Raw genomic sequence first — 26,123 nt, 5'->3', positions numbered from 1 at the left:
GAGTACTGCTCTGCGCCGGCTATATACGTTAAACTGCGACATTTGTGTTCGCCACCCATACACCCGGAGGTGGCACCTCCTATAGGCACCTCTTAGGGGCTCGCCATTGTTTTCCCCGCTTTGCCCCGGCATAGCCTCACGGCTCATCATCGAGATTCTCCGCTGAATTCGTCAGCTCAGACATTGTCTCTACAATTACATTCGTTATTAGGAACTCCCATGCAATACTCCTGACCCAGCCGAGGTAGGGCTCACAATTGGCGAGGGAATAAGCCACAACCAAATAAGGAGACCAGCGGTTTATACGATTGTTCAGGGATATGAATTCCGCTGGTGCGCTAGCCGGCTGGCAATTCTTGGGGAGTTTGCATGACAGGAGCATCGGGATCCCAAATCGAACTCCATAAACTCACTGCCCCATCGCTGGATGCGATTGCGACCCTCAACATCCTGCGGGAATGTGACTGGACTGATCGGACATTCTTAATCCACCTGGCTTCGACTTCGTGAGTCCTACTACTGGTGAATGCTATTCCAGTGACGGTGTGGTCCGGGTGGATGGCCATGTTAAATGTATGAAGGAGGCGGTATGTTCCGCAATCCCATATGAAGACGTCACCCCCTACAGCCGGGGGGATTCAGGGATATGTTGAATCTGAAGAATCAATTGGACCACTTACTTTTGTTAGCACAAACAATGATCTGGTCCTCCACCGGTCCCCCGGATGTTGGTCCTGAAATACCAAATTGACCATAAACTGCATTCTCCTTTGTATCTGGAGCAGAAAATGTATGGATGTGGACTAGCCACGTCGGATAAACGCGAAACAGCTTGGGAGGAATCTATATGGAGACGAGATAGGAATCCTGTCCTAGAGTTGGCGCTGTGATGGCGTACATTCCCTTCATATGTGACAAGCAACAGTTCGCCTGAAGCAGATAAACTTAATCTTCGAACGTCTTCAAAGGTCGGGATATCGCTGATGCAGAGGTCACCGACCATGCACCGATTAGGGTGAGAGAGTGACTTGCTAAATGATCAATTTTTCCTGGATATCAAATACTAATCCAGTGATCTAGTCAAACCATCTCTATACTCCCATCTTAATGGACTTACTCATGATTCGCCGTTCAACAGGAGATTTCGGTGAAGGTTTGATTTGGTCCTTATCTGGAGTAGAATTTACGGTGCCGACACCTAATAATCTTCACGGATGACAATCAGCATTATTACCATATGCTGCACAGAGCGAGACCTGCCTCTTTCCGTCCAGGGTGATTGCCATGTCATTGAGAGTATAACCAAGGTTCACGCTCCACAGTTCTTGATTACCCCGCAGAAACTGGGGAAATGCTTGGATGATGTGTCTGAAGTCCCCGTTCATGTCTACTCTCGTCAGATAAATGTAGGTGCCCGCTGAATAAATAAGTGGGCCGGAGAGACCCGATGGCACCCAAGCGATGCACGGAACTGACGCATCTTGTCGGTGAATGCGATGATATCGTACACTGCCCTACGCAACGACGAAATGAAGAGGATGTTACACTTCTACTCAGTAAGGACATACCAAAAACGGTCGATTCACGTATCCCTTTGCCAATGTTATCGTGACGTGGGGATGATTGGGCCGCCAGGCAAGACAGGATTGATGGCTTGTGTTTTGCAAATGCAGTCGACGGACTTCCAGAGAGTCCTCTATATCCCATATGACCGCTGTCTGGTCCCCAGAACAGGTTGCTACTGTCTCGGCATGGATATTCAACAAAAACACTGGTATAAGTGTAATAGAGGGCTCACAGTATCGTCCGTCAGACCTAAACTTGATGTCATATATCGTCGCTGCGTGCTCCTTTAGTCTCTGTATTGGCTGCAGGGACTTGAGAGCTGAAGCAATCGATTCTATCCTGGAAAGGCGATTCCTCTCGATCACTTTAACTATTACTTCGCGGAACCTCTGAATCTTAGGCGGTAGCTCCCGACTGCGCCGTATTGCCTCTTGACCTTCCTGGAATTTATTTGGTGCATGGGTTTTTACACCAAAACCACGTGCTGTGCCGAACCCTGAGGTCCAAGGGTCATCGTTAGTAAGGGACGCACAGAATGGAAACACACTTGTTTGCGGCTGGCCCGCGTTGCCTCCTTCTGTAAGTTCAGGCTCTCTTTCAGATGACATGGTCGGGAGAACGGATGCCTGGCCTCGCCACCAAACCAGAAATTGACGTCCAGTTTGCCTGAAGTGAGTTGGGATTGATCGGAACAGTTCCTGGGTCCACCTGCATGCCTGGTCAACCTCGACTTCGAATTTGTCATAAAGAAGGAAGAGGAATAGTAAAACTAAGGCCAGCGGGAGAACGCAAGTTCTATAGGGGTGAAGTCCGTTGGAAAGTCATTTCCGTGCCAGAAAAAAAATCAGGATGAACCAAATACATGAATACCAATGCGAACCACCTCCAATGTCGCCGGAACCAGAACCGAACAGGGTGGGTGGCATAGTTGAAAAACCTAACCACCGCGTGAAGCTGATTACGGGACCATTCCCAAGGCAAGTAAAAAAGCGATGAGGAATGGAATAAATACTCAAGTTCCTCCTTCAAGTTGGCGAGAAGGTATTTCCGTCAGAAGTGTTACCATATGTCAGAATGCTTTAACATACCCCCGTCTTCTTTCTATTCTTGAAGGCATAATAATCGGCGCTGAACCAGACGCTAATGAAAAGAAGTGCCGTTGCAGAGATCGCAGAAGCGGCAGTGACACAGATGGGAATATACGGCTCATGGCTATAATTTGAAAAAGAAAAACAGACGATGCCTATGGAAAACCTAACATTGGTAAGGGAACGGCATGAGCGGCATGAACAGCACAGCAAGCTGTTTGCTGGCAAGCTGAGAGCGCCACTCACGAAATCACCGAAACAACTAGGAAGGCTAATGGCGCTCTGAGGATCCACATGGCGGCCCACCATGGAAGTGCCGAAATCGGAGTAGCATATACTGTTGAAGACCACCTGAGGGTGGAACCTGGTCAATTGAGAATTCAGACCAGCATGGGTGTTCTCGACGCACTGATAACTAAGTTGACTGTTAATTGCACTAGCAATGGAGAAAACCAGTGAGGTGAGCCAAAATAGATTGACTGCCTGCGCGACTCTGGTATTGGTTGCTCCATAACTACATTGGAAAAATTGACTTTGTTGCGCCACAAAGGTGGGGAAAGGTGACTCGCCTGAACTGGATAGTCGATGCAGATACGCTAGCGAAGAGGGTTGCAACCGTCGATAGGTTTCGAAACGTTTCCTGTCGTTCGGACCGAAGGATGGTAGGTAAACCTGTAATGAATTTCATAAATGAAGAAATGGCAGCTCATAGCATGGTTACTAACCCAAGCGGATAAAATTCCTAAGCGCGTCTATCACGGTAGTCAAATGAAGTGTCATTTCATCTGCTATGGCGCCAACATGTTGCCGCACGACAACGGTATGGATCCTCCCTGAAACACCGAATTGACAAGATGCACCGAAAGAGGCTAGAAATACTCACCTTCAAAGTCGTGCAGGTTGCGAGACCAATATCTCAGGTCTTGTGTCAGATCCATTAAAGATGAGTCAACGCCCCGCGCGATGTAGACTGGGACTTCATGACAGCCAGGAAGGGTCTTCAAAGCTGCATTGAACACGTCAACACCGCGTGCGAGCTTCTCAAACTCTTCAGGAAGATCCTCCATTCGAAATGGGGGAACTCCTGGAGTCAACCCGTCCTCCCCGGGAAATTGTGACGCAGTTTGGCGTCGTTTAGTTGCTAGCAGTTGCGAATTACTCTCCTCCCCTCCCTTAAGCCCCGACGGGAAGGCAATGACAGGCACAAGCCGGGAAACTCGAGTCAAACGAGCGCAGAGTCCGAGTGCCACGTTGATTAGATGGAATGCCGATCTAAGATCCTTGACGGCGTCAGCGATCCCTTTCACAACTTCGCTTAGCTGCCGCATTTTACTACGAAATGATCCCTCATAAAGATAGGCTGTCGTCGTTTGTCAGAAAGAGTGCAGATTACCTCTCAAAATCCTCCAAGCGCAGCCTCTGGTTACCGTGCTCCGCAGTACTGTCGGCTGCAATGGACGAAGAAACGGCGTATCGCATTCAGTGAAATTGGGACACATAAATAAGGCTGCATACATGTACGGATATGGTCTGGTTCACCATGAATGGAGTCCGACTTGACGGACATGATGTCATCCAGCCTCTGAGAAAACTCCTTGAAGAGGCGTACCAGGGCATCCAGATCCGCCTTATCCCCACCTTCGCATCTTCTGTCAGCTATACGGGGTGTTGAATCAGACATGGCACGGCTATGAGGCTGCAATTCAACCAGAATTGAGGGTCCGGATGTTCGGTAGGGGAACACTCGTGCCGACTGTTCGTTGTTTTAGCGCTCTGATTAACTGAGATGTTCTGCGACGGGGTCAGAAGCCTTCGATGCGAAACAACATTTGATTGAGCTTACTATTATTAATAGGCAGCGGCATCCGTATTCAAATTGAGCGATAACACGCTTTAGTACTATATATGTGAAAGTAGAATCACTGATGCGCGCGCACGCGTGTGACACTCCCTGTTGGGCCAATGCAAATTGATGTTGAAAAACACGAAACATTGCGCCCACGTTTCCAGGGGCTTGACATAAACTACAGCCTGCAGGAAGCCTGGAGTCTCTGTGCACGCTGCCACACCCAGTGGTTTCCTACGCGCAAGAGCCGGAGCCACACATGATGCCTCGGGGACGATCCACAACGTAACTGGTATAGGACATGGCATTCCAGCCTCCGTAAGCGTTAACTGGAGCAAACGATAGCGCGGTACTTCCCACCGTGAATTCACCAAGTGCGTCGGGAGTGTGGGAATTATCTTCGAAACTGAGTTAGAGTATCCAAATTTCAAAGCTGTCGATCGGAACTCGGTTTCAGTTGTGCAGCAACGCCAGAATCGACTCAGGGTTGGGGCAGCTTCTATCAGGCCGCCTGGCTGCTCCGGTGCGGTGGACTAGCGCCTGTGCACATTTGAGAGTTTTGGAGGCATGGAGGGACATCCCTCGTGCATTCCTCGAGGTCGGCCTTTGGAATAATATAACATGTGTCGTCCACCATCAACATTACTCGTCATTGCTACTTGTGGACATTACCGCCAGCGTAACCGTCCCACGAAACTCTTCTGTAAATGTTTCCATCTCAAACCACCAACAGGGTATGACGACTGTCGTTCGCGAAGACTTCCCCCTTGCCTTATCGTCGAGAATAGGACTCCAAAGTTGACTTGAGTGGGCAGGATGAGGACGAGGGTGTCCATCGTCCTCTTCAACGAACATTCTCATTAACAAAGACCCCCATGAAGTCGAATGAACCCATCGATCAAGCCTATCTGCGACGCTCGATTCAGGAAGATATTCTCTGCGGGATACCTTTCAGAGGGGCCAAGGAGTACCTCCTTGGCTTCTTCTGTGCAGAATTATATCGCAGCGAGGCAGCAGAAGAGGCCACCGTCACTCGCTTAGTTAGATATTGTACCCGGGAGACCCATCACTACCTACTCCTTGAAGTTGTGAGGAAGAACCATCACCCTAACCCATGGATTCGCTTGGACCGCCGTCAACTCGAAAAAAGTGGAAATATATTCAAGACTTCTCTGTACCAGGATCTCGTAAGTGATCCCTGCTTCAGAATTCCCCCCGACTTCCCAACCTTTGGGCTTCCCTTTTAGGCGAGCTTGGGTATGTCCATCAACGGTGTCCTTGAACAAGGGGCCCAAGAAGACGCTGTCATCAAATTTAATTCACCCGTCCCTCTCAAGCCTCTTTTCAAATCTCTGGACGTCGTTCGTGAGGAATTCTTCAAAACAAACGCTCTCTCGGAGGTGCGGACGCGTTTTACACTGTATTTAGCTATTTACTGAGCGCAGTAGGAGAACCGTTTCTTTGCGTCAATCGTCCAAGAAATTTGCATTCAATTTTTGGGCGGTAGTTTTAGCGGCCAAGCGCAGTTAAGCTGTCCGACCATGGCTACCGGCCGTCGTAGGGTAATAAAGGCCAGGGTGTATAAAGTGCTTCCTACATGGGTTCCAATATTAGTTGCCCAGGTAGAGTCCTTGGTCGCGATGACGCATGACAGGCTCATCATAGAGGCATTTTCCAAATTGGCCCATATTATTGGGGCCCAAAATGTTCATATACTGTCCCGGGATGAACGTTGTCTGACACTGTGAATTTAGGAACTCCTCTTTTGCTGCGGTGTCGAAGAAGCGAAACTGCGCAGTGGATTCCACTCATCCATGATCCAGCTGCTATGTGAATGCAAAGCAGTTCTCTACGAGCATATCCATGGATTAAGTAGCGTTCCTGGAGCAAGAAAGTTTCGCAGACAGTTCGCAAAGTTGGTATCACCCTTCATTGATTCTTTGCCGGATTATTCAAGTTGCCTGTCACAAGCAGCGATCTTACCGCCAAGTTGGCCTCATGGGTAGGTTCGGCAGGCGGAAATCTCAAGATATTCCAACGTTTGGATCGAAACAAAGTGGATACAATGGACGTAGAGATCAGAGATACCTTCTTTCGCGCGGTAGGTACTGCGTGATGAAGCTCTGTCCCACCTAATACTTTATGCAGTTTGAAAAAGACACCGTCAAACCGAGGACCGATAGTGGTTTGCTTCGATTGCAATGGAAGGGACAGGATTGTTCGGGCCCCGCAGATCTTGAACTGGCTCTGTGGACAATTGGGCATCTTGAATTCCCTTCTTTCCAGCAGGCTCTGCTCGGCGAACCAAGAGGCAGGTTGAAGAGAGACATTGCTGAACTCCGGGCGTCAATACCCGCGGAGGTTGAATTTGCTTCTAAAAGCTGGTTCTTACTTCTTTTCCAGGTGGATTATCCAGATTCGGGGGTGATCGGAGCGTTAGAACACTTTATCCGCGAGTGGTTCTCATACTGGATAGTAGCAATGGGGATCATGGATGAGATTGATGCCGCTTGCCTCGGTTTGCATCGGTTGGAGCAGTGGATGGCGGGTACCATACCTTTTGTGTCATTGATTCAGACTCATTCTGCTTATAGCGAAGACACGATCAAGTGCCAGAAAAGCTCCGCTTGTTCATCTTTGACGTTTATCGTTTTATCCTGCGCTCAAAACGCGTGCTTTGCGAACATCCGTTGCTCGTATTTTCCGCCTTACCAACGCTCGAATCTGCATCCCCAACTTCTTCATGTAAAGCCGTCGTAATCACAAGGATGGGCGACACGCAGGGTTTTCTAGGTCGTATTTCCTTGAAACTCCCAGACCATCCATATGCCGTTTGCTCACTAGCGTATTCTCCACATGGTACCTTGCTGGCGTCTGCCTTCAGGGATAAATGCATTTGGTTGTGGAACGCAATCACGGGAGCCAGAACCTCGAAATTGGACTTGCCCTTTGACTGTGTCCATGTGACATTCTCCCCAGACAGTTCGCAAGTGGCGTGCGCGTGCGAGAATGGCTTGATCTGCATTCGCAATGTCGACGGCTCAGGGAGACTTGGACGCCTTGCCGGTCATTCCAAGCGCGTTAACTCCGTTGCATTCAGCCCTTACGGGACTCGCCTTGCGTCAGGATCAGGAGATACAACCATACGTATTTGGGATGCCGTTGATGGTTCGCACATCCGCACTCTACTAGGCCACACCGATGTTGTGGTTTCTGTTGCGTATTCGCCAGATGGAGGACGCTTGGCATCCGCATCATATGACGAGTCCGTTCGAGTCTGGGACGCCGCATCTGGGGAACAAATTGGTCGAATCGACGTGTTCAGTCCCATATTCTGCCTCGCCTTTCATCCCGACGGCGAAAGGGTGATACTTGCATGTAGGGATCACGTAGTCCGTGTCCTGGACATCTTTGGTAAGCATGACAACCTGCTGCGACTCGAAAACCACTCGGACGCAGTGTACTCCGTATCTTGTTCGACGGATGGCAAATGGATCGCATCCGCTTCGGCGGACTCATCCGTCTCCTTATGGCGTGCCGATGGACAGGGGTGGACTCACGTTTTCACCTTCGCTAGCCACACCAGTAGGGTGTATGCCGTAACGTTCTCCCCGAACGGAACCATGGTGACGTCAGGTTCGGGTGATCGTTCGATCCGCATTTGGGACGCAGTGACAGCTGCGGAACATTGGTCCTGGGGCGAACCGTTTGAAATTGCATCAAATGCTCGCTGCACGGTGAGTGTGGAGGAGAGCCGTATCATCCGGATAGCGGATTCCGGGAATCCCAATGCTGAGTCAGCTCTGTTGCGCGGACATCCTGATTCTGTTACGTGCGCATGCTTCTCCCCGGATGGAGAAAAGCTCGTTTCTGCCTCGCGAGATTTATCTATCCTGGTCTGGAACATCGCCTCCGGACAATGTACGAAGCGAGTGAATCTGACCGAAGTTGTCAAGAAGGTTCAATCCCAGCAGGCCAGTTTTCCGGCACCATACCATATATCCTACTCCAAGGACGGTACAATCCTTCGGGTGCGCGGGTGGAAAGTCTCGGAGAATTCTGAAGGTCCCTACACAATCTACCTCAATACTGGCACATGGACGGAGTCATTAACAGCCCGTCCCGACGGAGCATTCGCGGCGACGTACCAACCAGACCCAACCTTGCCCATTGTCCTTGATCAGAACTGCCTTTTCACTCGGTCGCGAAATGGTCTGGTATATCTCCACAACCTTCCAGACCACTTCGAGCCAATATCCGAGGTGATACAGATAGGAAGAAGAGTTTCAGTGGGCGGCAGAGGTGGCGAGGTAGTGTATGCGAATTTCGAGGGCCTGAAAGTGTTATAAAATGCGACAGTCTCAAATCTCAACCTTCCTGCTTCAGGAGAGACTCATGGACGATTCCAACACGCGCTGTAGTTTATCTGTACTTAGGTTTTACGTCACGCGTCCGAGGGGTTTCCCCCAGCACCAGGAAGTCTACAGGTTAAATATCCATTAATTCTTATCTACCATGGTCAGCCCGAGTCCCCATCCCAATCATGTTGATATCCCCAACATATCCCAATCCACACTTAACCGTGTGAACTTGACTCGAGCGTGCACAGTGCAAATAAAAGCCTCCCATTTTGCCCATGTCATCCTACCCGTATATCACGAGGAGGATTCTCCGTTTTCCTGCCCGGCAATATTGTTCGGGACCCCTGCATTCCCCCCACCTACGTGCGGTTCCAATTCTAGCACATACGCATATTCTTGCATCTCAGCACCATCCATCCCCATTCTCTCAGCCTCCTGTGTTGTACGAAGGCTCAATCCAGGAATGAGATCCATGATCCAAAGAATCACCCTTGTGAGGATGAACGACCAAGCGAGGCCTGAAACGGAATCAACGAATTGATGCAAAAGTTGGATATAATGATGATCCAGCCATCCCCCTCGGATGAAAATTCCATCACGAGCAGGTATGCTCGCCTGGGCAAACAGACCCGTCAACAAATTCCCGAGGACCCCTCCAATCGCATGGGTCGCGAAGATATCCATCGCGTCGTCGATCTCAAGACGGTACTTGAGTTGGGTGGCAAAGTTGCAAACTACACCAGAAAGGAACCCATAGAGAACTGCAGCTGGGGCACCAACATAGCCAGCGCCCGGTGTTATAGCGACGAGGGCCGCAATCGCCCCCGAGCAGAACCCAACCGCGGACCATCCGCCATTTCCAAGAAAACAATCCATCAACATCCAAGTGAAACCGCCAACAGAGGCCGATAACTGTGTGATGAGAACGAGGAGTATTTCAGGATACATTTTCCGAGTCGCACGATGCATAAATGGAAGAACACTCACGTTCGTAACGAAACAGGCGTTGGCAGCGCGCTCAGTCGCCGCCAAAGTGCTACCTCCGTTAAATCCAAACCATCCTAACCACAGGAATGCAGTACCAAGGGCAACATAGGTGGCGTTATGAGGCCTGTAAGCCAATGGAGGCTCCCTGTAATTCAAGCGAGGGCCTGTTGCGGGTTGCCGTGACGGTGGAATCACATTGCGTAAGCCAGTATCGTCGGAGGTAATATGATAAGAAGCGGTCAGTTGGCATTGAAGCAAGTTGTTCCATCGGACAAAGCAAAGTACACCACATGAAATCAGAAAACATTCAGGCACTCCATTCATCTTCCTGAAGGCTTCAAAAGCAATCAGGCACTCACCAAGATGCATCGAAATAGCCAATGCAGCTGTTCCACTGCTGATATGTACAGGCGTTCCACCTGCAAAGTCCAATCCACCGCTCTTTGACACCCACCCATCAGGGTTCCAAGTCCAACATGCAATAAAGTCATACACGAGCGTCGTCCAGCAAAAAAGGAAGAACATAATCGGACCCAAACGACTTCGTTCGGCGATAGCCCCCACAGCAATCATTGAGCTAGCCGGGGAGCAAACAAATATAACAGAATAAATGGCCAGCGAACAGGCAAATGAGTTAAGTGCAAAATCAGACAGAACGCAAGAAAATCGTATACGCACGTTATTATTGCAAACATAAGCTGATAGACACAGTGCACCGTTGCGGGGATTCGAGTGCTTGTGACGCTAGGTATACCCCAAAGATCTTTCAACCCAAAGTGATCTGGTAATCAGTACGCATGATGCGCGCCAGAGATCCCGTAATGGAAGGGATTTCATGAGTACCATCCGTGTTTGGAGGCGAAGTGGAATGGGGAAGAGTGGTAAGTTGCGGGGAGGAGAAGTAGTAGTAGAACCCGCCAGTAATATGGCGAATGTAATGAGCATCGAGTATGCGCCGATCAGCAACAAGGAAACAAATGGTGACCGATAGGCCAGGACGTGTAAGCAGACAAGCGATTCCGGAAAACGGTACGCAGGGAGATACCGGTGTAGGCATCATACACAATTTGATTAGTTCGATGACGACGGTGTTTTTCCATCAGGACAACACAGCAAGGAAGGAGGGGAAGGCAGCAGGGGTGCGAGGCCGCCGAAGTGTGAGCAACCCTGGGTGCCGGAGTTGAGCATTCTCGATGTTATATGATGCATTGTGAGAAAGAGAATGAACATACATTTGGTGTCCGAACCGTATGGGAGCGGAAGATGAGCCATCAAGGGGATTTGGATAAGAAATCAGATCCCAGTTGTGTGGCAGGGCATGATGAGACAAAGGGAAGCAGGAAACAAGGGAGAGATTCGAGTCGAACAGTGACAGGACATTTCAAATCCGTGTTCCAACGTTATGGGATTCCCCAAGTTGGTGCCAGACGAGTTGCGAGTAGAGGTTGAAGAAAGCGGTATGATGAGTAACAATGCAAGGTTCAAGAGAAATATGTTGGGAATCGTGACTCAGGAAGAGTGTGGTGATGCGACTGTCCATGAGAACCGATCACATACGAATCTTCCCATTACAGTAAAGGGAACAAATCAAGCCAGAAAACCCACCTAGATTCCCAATAAACTTGCCGACGACACGCTCCGAAAAAACGAGGGAGTAGCCCCAGAAGAACCACTGGAATGAAACGATCGCAGTGGACACGAAGGAAAGCCAAATCATTGAGAGGGCATTCTTGCGTCGGAGCAGGCCAGAGTAGAAGAACCTTGTTTATTTCTTTTAGCATGATTGGCATGCGGGAAAAACCAGCAAGACGACAAAGGCGAGCGATTGGCTAAGACATACCCCATACCAGGAGTCATCAACCATACGAGAGCGGTAGACGCTAAAACCCAAGCTATATCGCTGCCGTTAAAAGGGTCGCTTCGTTGAAGAGCTTCCGGGTGCCGTGCGAAGCTGTCATCAGCTGATTTGTCATGATAATATTGGGATCGTTGAAAGCCAAAAAGGTGAGAGGAAAGCAGGTGATTAGTTGCATGGATGAAAGACTCACGACTCCTGAAAGTGGGCATATCGCAGTGTCCGACTCCAAACTGCACAAAGTCTTATATTCGGGGAAGTAGACGGTATAGAATGAGAACGTATGCAAAGACGAAGAACGCAATCATAAGCCTGTCTCCTTATCGCTCAGGAACAACTCCCGGCGCACAGGGTCTCAAAACCCCTAGATCGGAAAGTCCCTAACAGGAAAGGTGCCTGGATCCGGGCAGGCGCTGGGTTGAGTGATAGCACTATATAGAGGTCGCCCTTCATGGAGAATATTGTTTAGGCAGTTTGGGCACTGTATAGTCCTACTCATTCCGATGCATCCGAAGTAGCTGGTTTGCAAATAAGGAAATTTCCTGGTGCGTGTGATGTATCCAAGATGGGGGTATTGCGGGTGGAGGAGACCGAAAGAACTGTCGTGATGTAGTGTCTGATTGCAGACACTTTACTGAGTGCAACTCATTAGTATGGGGTTGCTAGCCCCGTGTCACCACTTATCAAGCAAATTTGCTACGGCATACCCGTGTATGAGATACTTGTATGCACTCTCCCGACTTCGAATTCCCTGGGCATCAATGCGCTGAGGACCCATGTACTCGCTCTTGTTTCTGATTGCGGAGCTCATGACAATGCCGCACTCAAGTTCGTCTTCTGGCACTGCCCTATTGAATTCACTATCCTGCGTCCCACACTCATGTTGCGGCAGCAAAAATTTCGTCCGACCTCAGTTCATTAGCTATATGCCTCTTACATCTGAGAATTCTGCTTCTAGTACAGATCGAAGAACTGTAAATGGGCTAAATGTAATTCGGGACCCTGATCGGCTTGCTCTGAGGAAGCCGGACGGTGGAAAAAGCATTGTACGTAAGGACGTACTGTGCCAGTCCACAGTATAAAGCCTGTAATCGGTCTATGTTTGGTTGTGCCTGTAACCGCACTCCAATGGCGACCGCTCTCATCACCTTTCTTCTTGCCCACACTGTTTATTCGGCGCCCATCTCCCCTCACAATGCGGCTAGTTTACCACCAAATATATCTCATACTTGTAGTGATCTCCGGGATTGCCGAACCATGTGGAGCATCATCTACGCCTGTCTCTCAACCATACTCGCCTGCATCTGGACAGCAGTACATCCGGACATACCAGGAGGCAGCCGTAAAACCTGGATGTTCAAATCAACTCGCATCGGCTTGACGATGATTTCGCTAGTTTTGCCAGAATACATTCTGATGATTGCATGGGAAGATTTCTTGAATTCTTGGAGAATATCGAAAAAATGCGAGACGGTTCAAGGTACGCGCTGAATTTGAACAAGGTAGGAAGGGACAAGGTTCAGCTGACTTGTGTTCCTTCACAAGGATGGACCTTTACGCATTCATACTTTGTCGCCATGGGTGGCTTTCTTGACCCATCGCAAAAAGCGGTGAAACCGATGGACTTGCAACTATACCCTGGCATAATTGGGAAGTCAGGGAAGGTTGCAATAACACAGGAGCAAATCCTCGACAGAAACAAAGGAGACCCGTTTACCAAACTTTTCATTGTCCTTCAACTGCTATGGTTTATCACTCAATACGTTGGACGATGGGTGGGCCATTTGCACAGGTCGCAACTCGAGACAATGACGCTGGCGTACGCAGCACTATTTGTTATCGTTTACATGTTGTGGTGGTATAAACCCCTGAATATTCGATTCCCGATCCAAGTGACGAACGAGTCCCCTACCACTTCCCCGAGGCCCGTGCCCGAGACAAAAGTCGCTCAACTAAAACCTAAAAGAGTTACTGACGCAATGCTGGCGTCCGCTGTGAAAGAGGTCAAGGACAAGGAACTTATTTGGATATTTCTAACCACTGGGATCGTCTTTGGGGGAATTCATTGCTCTGCTTGGTCATTTCCCTTTCCGACAAGCACGGAGAGGCTTCTATGGCGGATTTCGGCAATAATTATCACAGTGGCCCCTGTCTTCATAGTGTTGGGAATATGGATCGCTAGCAATGCTGTCGGACTTGTAATAGTATTCACTGGATCGTTCAGTTACGCCGCTGCCCGGGTTATCTTACTTGTCCTCACCTTCGCCCCTTTGCGTTCACCTCCGCCTGATTTATACCGAACTCCATCCTGGTCATCATTTCTACCGCATTTTGGATAAATGTATGCGCTGCACTACGCTCCCGATTTAATTTTCATGTTTTCTTACAGGGCAGCCCAACGTTGATGAAGACATATACGCCTCTCGCATTCCACTTGTTCTTTGCCTCCCAGCACTCGTCACTATCTCTTTCCCACACTAATCTCCACCACATTCTTCACCTCCTCATGCCATGTGGATGATGTGTTTGGTGTGACTGACAATGGCGATTGGGATGGGGACTTGGGTAACATCGGAATCGAATCAATTTGGCCGGTACAACCTCCTGGCAGCGCATCAGATCCGCAGTACAGCCAACATAGCATAGGTTGAAACTCGATAGCACATCCTACTTAGCAACACAGACTGAAAGGGCAAAATATTTCTGTTACAATGCAGTCTTTTATGATCACAGCACAGTGTTGAACAGTAAGCTCGAGCCGTGGGATGAACAAGGAATCGACCGTGACAATTCCTCTGCTCGCAACCAGTCCGGATCGTGATTTGAACGGGGGGCTCAACAGGGATCGAAAGGAACCAATTGGGCGGCGGAGTACGCATGTAGCGGCAGGCAGACGATAGGCGTAACGTATGATTGCTGGGAGGTGCAATAACGTTAGGTTATCCCAGAGCATTTTTGCTTACCCAAAGCGAATTCAGTACCTAAGCCTAAGGATGATTTCGAGGTCACGATCACCTGATAAACGGGGGGACTCAGTGGGCATAAGGTCGAGGTAGAGGAAATGAACCCGACGAGAACATGGGGCTCGGAACCGGCAAGACGCACAACGAGGAAGTTTTGAAAACGCGACAAAGATTCATGGACAACCCAGACGGCACATTGCATAGTGAATAAACGTTCCGGCCGTTTAACGACCTTATTTAAATCCGTCCCACCAATTTCGAGCACTTCCAAGCGTCAGGTTATTGCGGTGTTATGGCGTGATAAGATGGCAGAAGCTTCGGAGAATCGATAAGAGATACGATTGATCCTCACAGGTGAGGAATGGAGAGTACCCCCACCGTACGTCGCTAAAGTCAAGTTGTTGTTAACGAGCATTGATTTTTGTTCAAAATTCTGTGCTTTTGTCCCCCGCTTTCAGAGTTGGAGGAGTGGGACGGCGAAATGGTACGATCATAGGGTGTCACTATGCAGGCGATAAATACTAGGAATGGTGAAAGAAGAACGAACTCATCAGCAAGAGATGGCAGGAACGCACATATTACCAGAACTTGTCAACTACTGAATGGAAGTACTAGGTACTTCGGATGCCGCAGGCCACATCTCTCCAATATCATAGGGGCTAAGTACTCGGGGACAGGCTCATTCGGTCACTAGGTGTTCCACAGTGTGACATGAGAGTGGTGACCGATTCATAAACTGGTGGGGTAGCTAATGTTACGAAGTCATAGAGGCTGCCAGAGTCCTGCCTACCAGAGGGGCTGAGGCACAGCGGAACCATAATGAAACGAAAGGGATCCCGCAGACAGTGTAAGGAACATGCATCTAGACCAAGGTGCCCACATAGTTACATTGCACCTTATTTTCATGTATTTATGTCGAAGACCCCTACCCTTGTCAGATTGTAACTGTGTTCTAACGATCGCAGCTCTGCCACCCCTGCCCACCGGATACGATGAGGCTGGACATGTAGCTGACACGCTACGTTGGCCTACTATCAAAGGAGCTCATGCCAACGTAAACAACGTTCAGTCCCGAACACCGTACTACGGAAAGTTGGTTCTGATTGATTTTTTGCACGCGCTCAATCTAATGGTGCTCTCGTGGATGCCACGAGCAGCGGACAGTCTCTTGGGCGCATCCACATGCTCGTTGTATTGCTGCAAATGCAAAGCGGATTCAGAGTCGTTTGCACAGGCATCCCGGGTGTATAAGTCGAGCGTCCATAGTTAATTGCCGTAGGTACTTCGGGCCATACAGAAAAACTGTCAGTACATAAGTCGAGAATATGAGCATAGGAAGTTCACAGCTCAAGGCGAACCTTCCAATTTCTCCTCGCTGGCTCACTCTCAGCCTCTCAAATTTGGCCTGTCGCTCCAATTATTTTACTGGGGATGCACAAAATCCCCTTTTCAATTGTGGTTATTGCTTAAGCACTGGCCCTATGCTGGTCCTGCTTTGTAAAATGACCCTACAGTCCTTACCTGACATTGACTCTATAGTCAACTCAGGCAAGGGTGGAAGTGCAACCCCCTTGTTCACAGTACTGGTCTTAGTGCTCGCCGTATCACCGACCACGTTACACGTTGTCGGTATCAACTGCTGTTTTCGAGACCGTTCCACTTACCCCATCTGACGGAAATGGCCCGTCGGCTCATCAGAGTGCCCCGTACTCCAGGTAGGCAGGCGCGCCACCCAGCCTGTCCCATCTTTCTTCGCCACCTGGCTTTCCAATATCGCACCCCTTCTTGCCAACCTCTTTGTGTCTACAGCCATAAGATGCTAAATGCCGGGGTCGCATTAATTAAATAATAGAGGCGATGTACCGGATCACTACAAAGGGTGCTATGAGCACTATCCCACTCACTTCTCGTCCTTCGGATCAATTGAACTCCTTCCTCTCTTTCTCTTTCTTCCGTCGCATCCCTCTCCCAGTGCCACGGATCATGCCCAAACGCGCTCATGTCAGGTGTAACAACGAGGTTTGACGCTTAGGTTGTCGACCGCTGCTTTGGCTATGCCCGTGTCTTGAGGGGGGGCACATATCCTCACTCGATCCTTTGAGGCATTTTTATCACTACCGATCCTCCTTTGTGTCCAGTGCTCCCGCTGACCACTCCTCCGTCGGCCGCATGCCCATCCGCTGGTCCTCGGAATAAATCTTGGCTGGATAGCTGGCCACGCACTTGCAGCGTTCGTACCCCCGACTCTCATTAGGGTATCTATAGTGGTTGTCCATTTGATCAGGCGGGTGCGGGTTTGGGTCCCTTCTTCCGGGATGTCTCATTTTGCCTCTCGTAATGATGCACGGCTCAAGTTTTCTCGTCGAAATGGGGGAAGCTGTTCCGTCTGTTCCGTAGCGACCAGATTTCTAATGATCGATCATGGAACTGCACACAGATCTTAACCTAATTAATACTCCTGTCTTGGATCAATCACTCTTCAATCATGGCCTGCTCCCACATCTCTGCCTCTTAACCTCTTGAGCTCTCAGTGCAAAGAACTCTTACGGGATTCAAGCAGAGAGTGTTGGGATATCTGAACCCTTCCCCAGTTGACGCATGCGCTATATATTACTCGAAGAATCCGCAGAATACATATGATCGTTGAATCAGAATTCTCTTGGTGGCTTTGAATCCAGAATCTTGTTCTCACGATGCGCAAGTTGCATTTTGACAGTTGCAAAGTAGCAGCTTTCCCATGGCTAAATCGGCTAATCGACTTACTATTCAGCGCCGCATGATCATGCGGCGTGCAGTATTTATAAACCCCGGCTGTGCATCGATTGTATGCGTGCGGCACGAGGCGAAGGTACTAGCCTAGCCCCATGAATCAGTGAAATACCTCCTATCATGACATCGCCCCCGCAAGTAAAAAGTCTAGGTCTTCCTGCTGAACTTCCGAGACCACTGCAAATACCCCCCCCCCAGTCTATGCAACATCAGCAGACATGATCACTGGCCTATCACTGAAGCTAACCACCAAGACAGGAAGGGTTAATTCAATGACCTGTACAGCTAGAACTCGCACATTCACCGCGTTTCTACTAGTTGTCTTACAAAAAATATAATATATATACAAATACACTTCCTGGCCATTCATGACACGGGCTCCTGCGGAAATGGCGTCTCATTGCAAAAAACGCTCAACTTATTTTCCTCCCTGCGTCTTCTTAGGTGTAATAACAGAGTGAAGAAGTTGCGCCTAGCCAAGAAAAGGAAAAAAAAGAAAAAGAAAAGAAACCAAGATAACAAATGGATATATCTAAACGAGTGTGTGGGAGTCTTCAATCTAAACAAAACAATATTAACGCAACACCGCCCAAACCCATGCAAGCTAGCCTAGGGACGAAGAAAAGGAATGGAGGTGGCAGCCGGAGAGGGATGGTCAAGCACAACATGCAACGGTAACTTCAGCGAGCGAGCGCAATTAACAACCAACAAGGAACGAGGTATACTAGCTAGGTGGGGCAACTTACACAAGCGCAACCCCCACCCATGCATGGCAGCAGTAACAAAAAAGATAAAAAAAGATAAATCAAGTCCTGAAGATTCGCGCGTTGGTACGACTTCCGTCCAAGTTGGCTAGAATTTTGTTTTTTGCGCACAAAAATAAAAAGTTCAAAACCCCAAAATCCAACCGCAGGGGGGGGAACGAATCATGAATGTGCATTCGAATGAACCACAAGGGAGAGGAAAAGAAAGAAAAGAAGAACAGAAGAAAGAAAGAAAGAAAAGAAAAAGAGGACGAAGGAAGGCACACGAAAAAAGAAAAAGAAAACCGAAAATCGGGGATGGCATTGATTTAATATGTAGTAAAAAACATTGGGAGGGGAGGTAAAGGGCACACGTATATGCGACAAGTCTAAACGGGGAAGAGATCAAGGAACGAAGAGCACCTGAAACAGCTGAGCAAGTAAGAAAGCTGTCAGTGGCGGCAAGTGGGGAAAAATGGGAAAACGGAGATAAAAGGAGGATCTCAGCAACGCAGCAAAAAAAAGCGAGCGCTACGAAACGCGCATCATAGCCAAGTCCAAAACTAGACTCGACCTCGAGCCCCAACCTCAGATCTATTGAAGCACATCTTCCTTCCTTCCCCCCTCATCTCGACTTTAAGGTGGGGTAGAGTGGTCAGAGCTACTGGGCTTCTCAACTATCTGGTGGTGATGGTGAACATCCTCAGGACCCGCATGTCCACCTCTCCTCTCTGACGGCCTGTGCCCATCAAGCTCGTTCGGAATCTCATGAACACCATGAGGATGTTGTTCCAACCCTAGCTCCGCATCCAACGCAACGTAATCATACGCAAATTCTCCCATCTCGGCATCATCGATACCGATTCGTTCAGCCTCCTTGGAAGCGCGAAGCCGCAATCCAGGAATGTAGTGCATGATCCATAAAAGCAACGTGGTGACGACAAACGACCATCCGAAACCGGATAGGGAATCCGCCAATTGATGCCAAAGTTGGACGTAATGATGATCGATCCATCCGCCTGGAATGACAGTTCCATCGCTAGCAGCGACGCTCGCCTGAGCGAACAACCCAGTCAAGATGTTTCCAACGAAACCTCCGACCGTATGACCCGCGAAGATATCCAACGTGTCATCGACTTCAACGAGAAACTTGAGCTGGGTAGCAAAATTGCAGATTGTACCAGCCATGAATCCGTAGAGAACCGCAGCTGGGGGGCCAACGAAACCGGACCCAGGGGTGATGGCCACGAGACCCGCAATAGCACCAGAGCAGAATCCAACAGCAGACCACTTCTTCTCAAGGCGCCAATCCCAAAACATCCAGGTTAATCCACCGACAGAGGCAGCCAACTACACCACAGGAAAAGAAAAACACCCGATTCCCTACCGTCAGTAACCTACGTGCTGATGTCATAAGATAGGGATGGGCTCACATTCGTTACGAAGCAAGCCATAGCGGCACGCATCGTACCAGCGAGAGCACTGCCTCCATTGAAGCCGAACCATCCAAACCATAGGAAGCAGGTACCAATGACGACATACGTCGTGTTATGAGCTTTGTAAGCCAACCGAGGTGTTCCGTATCCGTCGCGTTTGCCTGTTGTACGTCAAGTCGAACAGGGAATGTAGGAACAGAGAAGAGGCGATGCAAGTTGACCGGGTACCGATGCCAAATGGAGGAGAAAAAAAGCAAGAGAGGCAGTACAAGGAAGGGGGGTTGGGTTCCACACATGTGCATGCACAAGAACAAGGGGCAGCAATTCAAAAAAATTGGAGCGTTTGCGCAGCCAACAACCGGCGGAATTCGGCGATCATTGATCCAGGAACACCGTAATGAATGCGGGGTAACGATGATATCACACCAACCCCAGAAGCGATGCAAAGGCCAGAGAAGAGGGTAAAAAAAAAAAGCAGTGAAGATCCAATCAAACGGACCAAAAAAAGGGATCCAACACAAATCAAAAGTAACATGAGCACTCAACCCGCGATCGGAAGCTAACAAACTCACCAAGGTAAATCGAAATAGCCAGCGCAGCCGTCCCACTGCTGATATGCACAGGGGTTCCACCAGCAAAGTCCAATCCACCTCTCTTAAACACCCACCCACCAGCATTCCAAGTCCAACACGCAATAGGATCATACACCAACGTCGTCCACCAAAAGATGAAAAAGATGATAGGTCCTAAACGACCTCGCTCTGCAATGGCTCCCACCGCGAGCATTGGGCTGTGTAAAACAACATTTTTGACGTCATGTAGTCAACCGCATTACAATCAGGACGACGCGAAAGGGGGGAATGAATTGACTTCCAACGTACGTGATAGCCGCGAACATGAGCTGATAAACGCAATACACGATCGCCGGAACTCTGGTACCTCCAGTGCTAGGTTGTCCCCAAACATTCTGCATTCCAAAGTGATCTAATGATCATTACCCACGAACCCGAATGCGGATTCATAACGAAGGCGTCAGCGTGTGTTGGGTGGAGGGCAAGTGCAAATACGCCAGGGATTCGAGCATGGGAAAGATCAACAGGCGAGCAACAAGATCCGTGTGAAATTAACGGGTTGTGGACCGGGATCAGCCGACCAGGGGGGAACGAGTAAACAGCGAGCGAAGGAGTCCCCAGCGTCGCGCGCGCGCGGAAGAGTATTACCGATCGAAGAATTCAAGATTAAGGGCGGCACCGAATAGCAATTAGGCAAGATTGCCCATGAAAAACAACCACACACACACAAGCCAATTTCAAAAAAAAAAAAAAAACCAACGTGTACAACCCGTTTTTTTTAATCATTTGTCACCGCCGAGCAATGCCACGAGGCCCGAGGGAGAGAAAACAAGAGTTAAGGCATGCCAAGAGGATCAGCACCACGAGTCGGCGAAGAAAAAAGAAAGTGTGGAAAGTGAAAGTCGAGTCCACAGTCAAGTCACATCCGAGGTACGTTGTTCGAACGGCGCGCGTATAGTAATTATCCGAGGATTTGTTTTTGTTTTTCAGCGAGATTAGGTTGAGGAGGCAACGAGATTGAAATGATCCCGATAAGGAAGATACGTTATCGTTGGCAATGATGAAAAACACCGCCATCGCCAAGTTGGTGTTGCATATGTACGTTGTTGTTGTTGTTGTTCGGAGGCGAATCAATCAATGACCAGCGAATTTGAAATTCGTTGTGCCGCGAGGGGAGCCACCGTTGTGAAATATTGGACCGGGATTTACGATAAGGATAGGAGTTCAATGAAAACCGGGTTGGGTCGATGAAGTAATTGCCGAGTGGATTGCGGGAGTTCGGGGCAAAGCGGAGGAGGCAAGTTGAAGCGAGGAGGATAAGAGAGGGAGAGACAAACGATCAGTAATGATGTTTTTTTTTTTCACGCCAAACACAAAAAGTTGCGCATGATTTATAGGCCGTGATGGGGAATGTTGTACAGCCAGAACCGGATCGAAGGCAAGTAAAGAAGGGAGAAAAACAAAACAAAAAAAAGACCCACCCAAATTTCCAATGAACCCGCCGCCCTTGACAACCTCCGAGAAAGTGAGGGAGTAACCCCAGAAGAACCATTGGAAGGAAACGACCGCAATCGAAACAACCGAAAGCCAAATCATCGTGAGCGCATTCTTCCGACGAAGGAGACCCGAGTAGAAGAATCTTTGGAGGAGGAGTTTTTGAGTGAGTTGAGTGTGGGGGAGTCTTTTCCCACGCGAGAAGCTGGAAAAGACCTTACCCAACACCAGGTACCATCAACCAGACGAGAGCAGTGGAGGACAGAACCCATGCAATATCACCATTGTTGAAAACGTTGACTTTTCCCGTTGCAGGGTCAAGTATGTGGTTGGTCGAGGCTGGTTTAGAGCAATATCTCCGTCAGTCACATGAACGAAAACACTTCGTCGACACCACATCACAACTCCCAACCACATTCATTGCAGGGGGGTCGCAACGCGCGATTACACCGACGCGACGCGTTGTTGTGGTGGGACGATCTTGTGTGAGATAAAAGCTACTCACACTCTGCGTCGAAAGTGACGTTGAGAGGAATCATCTCGTACTCTCCCGCAAGTTGTTCAACCTTTCGTCCACAAGGACCAACACGGTGATGAAGAGGAGGGGGGGGTGAAGATTGGGATGAAAAACGACGAAAAAGAAAGGGTGTTGAGTGTTGGGTGTTGGGTGTGTTGAGAAAGGGGAAGGGGAAATGGAATCTAGGGAGCCGGCACTTGTTACCGGCTGCAGTATTATAGCATTCTGGACGGGAAAATGAATTAAATAATGAAAAGAAATTCAGCTCAAGGTTTTCCTCAAACTATTTTCTTATCTCTCAGGAACGAATATAAAATGATTAGCGTACTGATAGGGATACTCTTGTTAAGTAGGAAAAAAGGTTTTATGTGATAGGGGAGAAGAGGAAAGACCACCTCGTTTAGCGATGATACACAGCAAGAATGAAAATCCTGCAAGGCTGCCACGATGGAAAAAAGAAGCAATGGTTCAACCCACACAGCCAGCTAACACCTTCTGCAACCTGAGATGGTCTTGGCTTGCACTTCCTTTTGTAACCTTGCAGGGGCGGCTCTTCTTCCTTCCCTTTGCATGCACCTCCCCGCATATATGAGAGAGCAAAACTGCCCATATACACACAGACTTCAACCCAAATATCTCTCCCCATCATCTATTCTCCTAAAAACCTTGAACTCCTTTATCATCGCTTGCTAACGAACGGGAAAATATGTTTCGCAGCTCATCCCGAATTGCAAGCCCAACCATGTGCAATATCTATCCCCTTATCACGGACGATTCTTTCTCTTTTGGTATGTATATATGTTGTTATATATTATGTAAGATTCATTCAGGAAAATCATTAAATAGGTAAACGTCACATTCATATAGATGTGAAAAAAAAAATTAATACACACACACACACACACTACTCAATACAATCCCAATTCCCAAATCGAGGGAGGATATTCAGTGGAATAGGACCATGGCCGCCGCGCCACCTTCAACACAGTTGTCACCATGTAATTGGTACTACTCCCTCCATTTGATGTCCCAACCCCCTTCTCAATCTCAATCGTTGACGGAATAACCTGAAGGTGACCATCAGCTTCTATCTCTGAGTCTATCAAAGTCTAATATTGTCGGAGGGGAGCGTAGCAAAGGAGGAACCCGGAATCACTACTGGTGAATGTAACATGCTGTGCACATATATGTATATATGTAATTCAATATATATAGGCTCAATTCAAAAGTGGCTGTTGAAAAAAGGAAAGCTTCCGCGTCAATCATTACATGCAGAATAGCGTGTGATTTTCTCGGACTAAATTCAATCCCGGAAAGGAAACACTTTTTTGGAGGTCGCACGACCAAACCTGTTTGGTTTTCAACCAAAGTGGTGTTTTAAATTTTTTTACGCTTGGTTCTCTCGCCTGTCTATGGCATTCACTAGTTAACGCACGACTGACGACCAAACACCATGCAGGCGAAAAGTAGGGGGGGGGGTGGTCAACTTGGCCATGGGCCACGAGGGAAATGGCTGGGTCCACGGGGAACTTGGAACTTGCCAAGTGATTGAGGTGGTGCCGCAATGCTGATTGACCACCTACTAGTACACGAAAAGCTTCAGTTCATGGCAAAACTTGACGCGCCGTCGCAAATAAACCTGCTTTTTTTTTTTGGCTGATTCAACCCAATTTCATTCTCTACTTTGACTTCTTTCTCGGGCTTTCCAGTACAGGCCGAGATCCTCGGGCTTCGATAACAAGCTTCTTTTGCGACGGCCGGCGCAAGGTCGAAGCGTAACTAGTACTAGTACTAGTCGAAGCCGAGGCAACGTACCTCCTGGCAATAGTATAAATGTGCAGCTGACCCGTACGTACACGTTGCACTCGACAGCGCACACTGTGGCCACACTGGCACAGTAGTTCTCTTCTTGAGATCTAGGTGCGAGCACCTGTGGGCGGAAGTGGTTTCATCAAAGTACTCCCCCCCCATGCCTGCACATCATGTAACTCCTGTTTAAATTCTGCTTTCGACCACTTTTGCCAGCTCTTTCGGTCAGTCCCAGCTTCAAAATTTCGTTTTCACTTTACCCCCCGCACCTTCCTCGCTACCTCTCCTAGAACCTAGGAACATCAGAATTACTTACTTTTAAAGTTACCAAGGAACAAACCGCGGTATTTGATTTTTTAACCTAGTTTCAAAAACTCTAGGACTACATAACCTCAACCAACCCCATCTCCGTCCCTAATTTGCTTTTTTTTTTTTACGTACTTTTTGTTTTTCACCTCTCACCCATCACCGCGGCGAAGCAAAGTTGCCACAATCTTGATCAGCTAGACAACGAATCTCTCTCTCTGCTTGATGATTCTAGTCTGCCATCCATCCATGCATTTTGTGGGCAAATTTGCGAGCGGGGGGGTCTCTCTCTCCTGTCTCGTACCCAACCGGTCTATCAACGTTGCACATTCCATCTCCTTCTTTTCTTTAGTTCAAAACTTGACGCACGCGCGCGCGCGCAAAATAAACTTGCTTTTTTGGCTGATTCAAACCAATTTCGTTCTCTACTCTTTTCGGGCTTCGATAACAAGCTTCTTGCCGGCGTAAGGTCGAAGCGTACTATGTAATAGTACTAGTCAAAGCCGAGGCAACCCTGGCTTGGCAATAGTATCAATGTGCAGCTAGCTGACCCCGTACACGTTGCACTCGACATGCACAAGCAGGTGCTTACTGTCCCGGCTTCAAATTTCAACATTACCCCCAAGGACAAACTACGGTATTTGATTTTTCTTTTTAAATTATTACGTACAGTACAATATGCACTTTTTCCAAGGCTTGTTATTTTTCACCTCCCAATCACAACCAACCATCCAACCAACCATCCATCCATGACCGCCGCCTTTCGAATTCGAAGCGAAGCTTTTTTTTTTTTTTCCACGATCTTGATTGGCTGAACAAGGAATCTCCCTCCCCCCCTTGACATCTGACGACCGATCTAGTGTCATTGCATGTAAACAGTATGTTGTGGCAAATTTTTCAAAGCAGTGGGGGGAAGGGGGTTGCGCACTCGATCCGGCTCAAACCCGTTAATTGTGCAAAACACGACCCAACCGGTCTTTTTTTCTATCAACGACGTTGCATAATCGCCTCTTTCGCTTCTTCCCTTTGATCGTTCGACCCGCGCGCGTATCTTAAGTGCAATCCTTTTTTATTTTATTTTCTTCCTTTTTGACAAAGTTCCCACATGCAATTACGACAAGGTTGGAAATACTTTTGTGCTCGCCCAGGTAGCGTTGGTGACGAATTTGTCTCCTTCTCCCCCCATCATCACTACGCGCGACAGGAACGAATCTTTTCAGGTTACTACTGCTACTGTTTTTTTGTTTTTGTTTTTGTTTGTGTTTTGCCCTTACAACGCGGTTTCTCAGCACTTGCATGACGACATGCAATGAAATGGAATTTTCTTTTGACGTTATCCTCTTCCTCCCCCGGATCCCTCCGGCTGGGCCAATACATATTCATGAAAACCGATCTTCCAGCGTGTTTGCGTACGTCGCTCGCCAAACCAAAAAAAAAAAAAACTGAAGAAAATTATGATTATGGGGCATATATATCATCTTCTGAACATACATACGCACGCCGCCGGGTGGTCTCCCTTGACAGAATTCTTTTTCGTTTGTTTGTTTGTTTGTTTGTTTGTTTTTATCTTTTTCCCGTCTCTCAAATGATATGAGAGCTCGCGATTGGGGTTGATGTGGCCTCAACGCAAAGCTTCTGATAGATCTGCCGATATCTCTCTCATGCCGCCGTGGTACGTGCCGTCTCTTCCCAGCACGTTAGATTCCCAAATACGCATAGACGCAAGCATAAACTGCTTGCATGTCTAAACGTTCATGATATCGATATATATATATTGCATCGATTTCATGATACCGTTCAATATGTATATA

At 48.5% G+C, this 26,123-nt stretch overlaps 4 protein-coding genes across 4 annotated transcripts; 1 reads left to right on the top strand and 3 right to left on the bottom strand.

Moving 5' to 3' along the window:
* Positions 1 to 338: 338 nt before the first annotated feature.
* EI90DRAFT_3016232 (uncharacterized protein) lies at positions 339 to 4,335 on the bottom strand (the record flags this gene model as incomplete). Its single annotated transcript, XM_039056964.1, is given in 18 exon segments — positions 339 to 622; positions 681 to 843; positions 899 to 980; positions 1,001 to 1,049; positions 1,118 to 1,198; positions 1,235 to 1,514; positions 1,569 to 1,771; positions 1,799 to 2,062; positions 2,114 to 2,361; positions 2,429 to 2,520; positions 2,655 to 2,778; positions 2,901 to 3,005; positions 3,064 to 3,168; positions 3,188 to 3,326; positions 3,380 to 3,487; positions 3,538 to 3,986; positions 4,048 to 4,102; positions 4,170 to 4,335. The coding sequence occupies 18 exon segments, from the start codon at positions 4,333 to 4,335 to the stop codon at positions 339 to 341; spliced, it is 2,997 nt and encodes a 998-aa protein (XP_038916266.1).
* A 4,667-nt stretch (positions 4,336 to 9,002) lies between these two features.
* EI90DRAFT_956302 (ammonium transporter) lies at positions 9,003 to 12,056 on the bottom strand. Its single transcript, XM_039068282.1, has 7 exons — positions 11,897 to 12,056; positions 11,689 to 11,809; positions 11,454 to 11,608; positions 10,527 to 10,629; positions 10,208 to 10,425; positions 9,849 to 10,012; positions 9,003 to 9,773 (listed from the first exon to the last, which is right to left on the bottom strand). The coding sequence occupies exons 1-7, from the start codon at positions 11,913 to 11,915 to the stop codon at positions 9,156 to 9,158; spliced, it is 1,398 nt and encodes a 465-aa protein (XP_038916265.1). The 5' UTR covers positions 11,916 to 12,056; the 3' UTR covers positions 9,003 to 9,155.
* Positions 12,057 to 12,831: 775 nt separating this feature from the next.
* EI90DRAFT_2920002 (uncharacterized protein) lies at positions 12,832 to 14,042 on the top strand (the record flags this gene model as incomplete). The annotated part of the gene is made up of 2 exons (XM_039054721.1): positions 12,832 to 13,183; positions 13,249 to 14,042. The coding sequence occupies 2 exons, from the start codon at positions 12,832 to 12,834 to the stop codon at positions 14,040 to 14,042; spliced, it is 1,146 nt and encodes a 381-aa protein (XP_038916264.1).
* Positions 14,043 to 18,814: 4,772 nt separating this feature from the next.
* On the bottom strand, positions 18,815 to 22,219 carry EI90DRAFT_3145569 (ammonium transporter AmtB-like domain-containing protein; the record flags this gene model as incomplete). Its single annotated transcript, XM_039065310.1, has 7 exons — positions 18,815 to 19,528; positions 19,612 to 19,775; positions 20,187 to 20,404; positions 20,496 to 20,598; positions 21,668 to 21,825; positions 21,902 to 22,019; positions 22,186 to 22,219. 7 exons carry the CDS (start codon positions 22,217 to 22,219, stop codon positions 18,815 to 18,817), a joined length of 1,509 nt encoding a protein of 502 aa, XP_038916263.1.
* Positions 22,220 to 26,123: the final 3,904 nt, after the last annotated feature.

Source organism: Cantharellus anzutake (genome assembly GCF_015039405.1).
Source record: "Cantharellus anzutake strain C23 chromosome Unknown EI90scaffold_22, whole genome shotgun sequence".
Taxonomy (NCBI): Eukaryota; Fungi; Basidiomycota; class Agaricomycetes; order Cantharellales; family Hydnaceae; genus Cantharellus; species Cantharellus anzutake.
The sequence above is the reverse complement of the archived record's forward strand: the minus strand, read 5'-3'. Positions and strand labels throughout refer to the sequence as shown.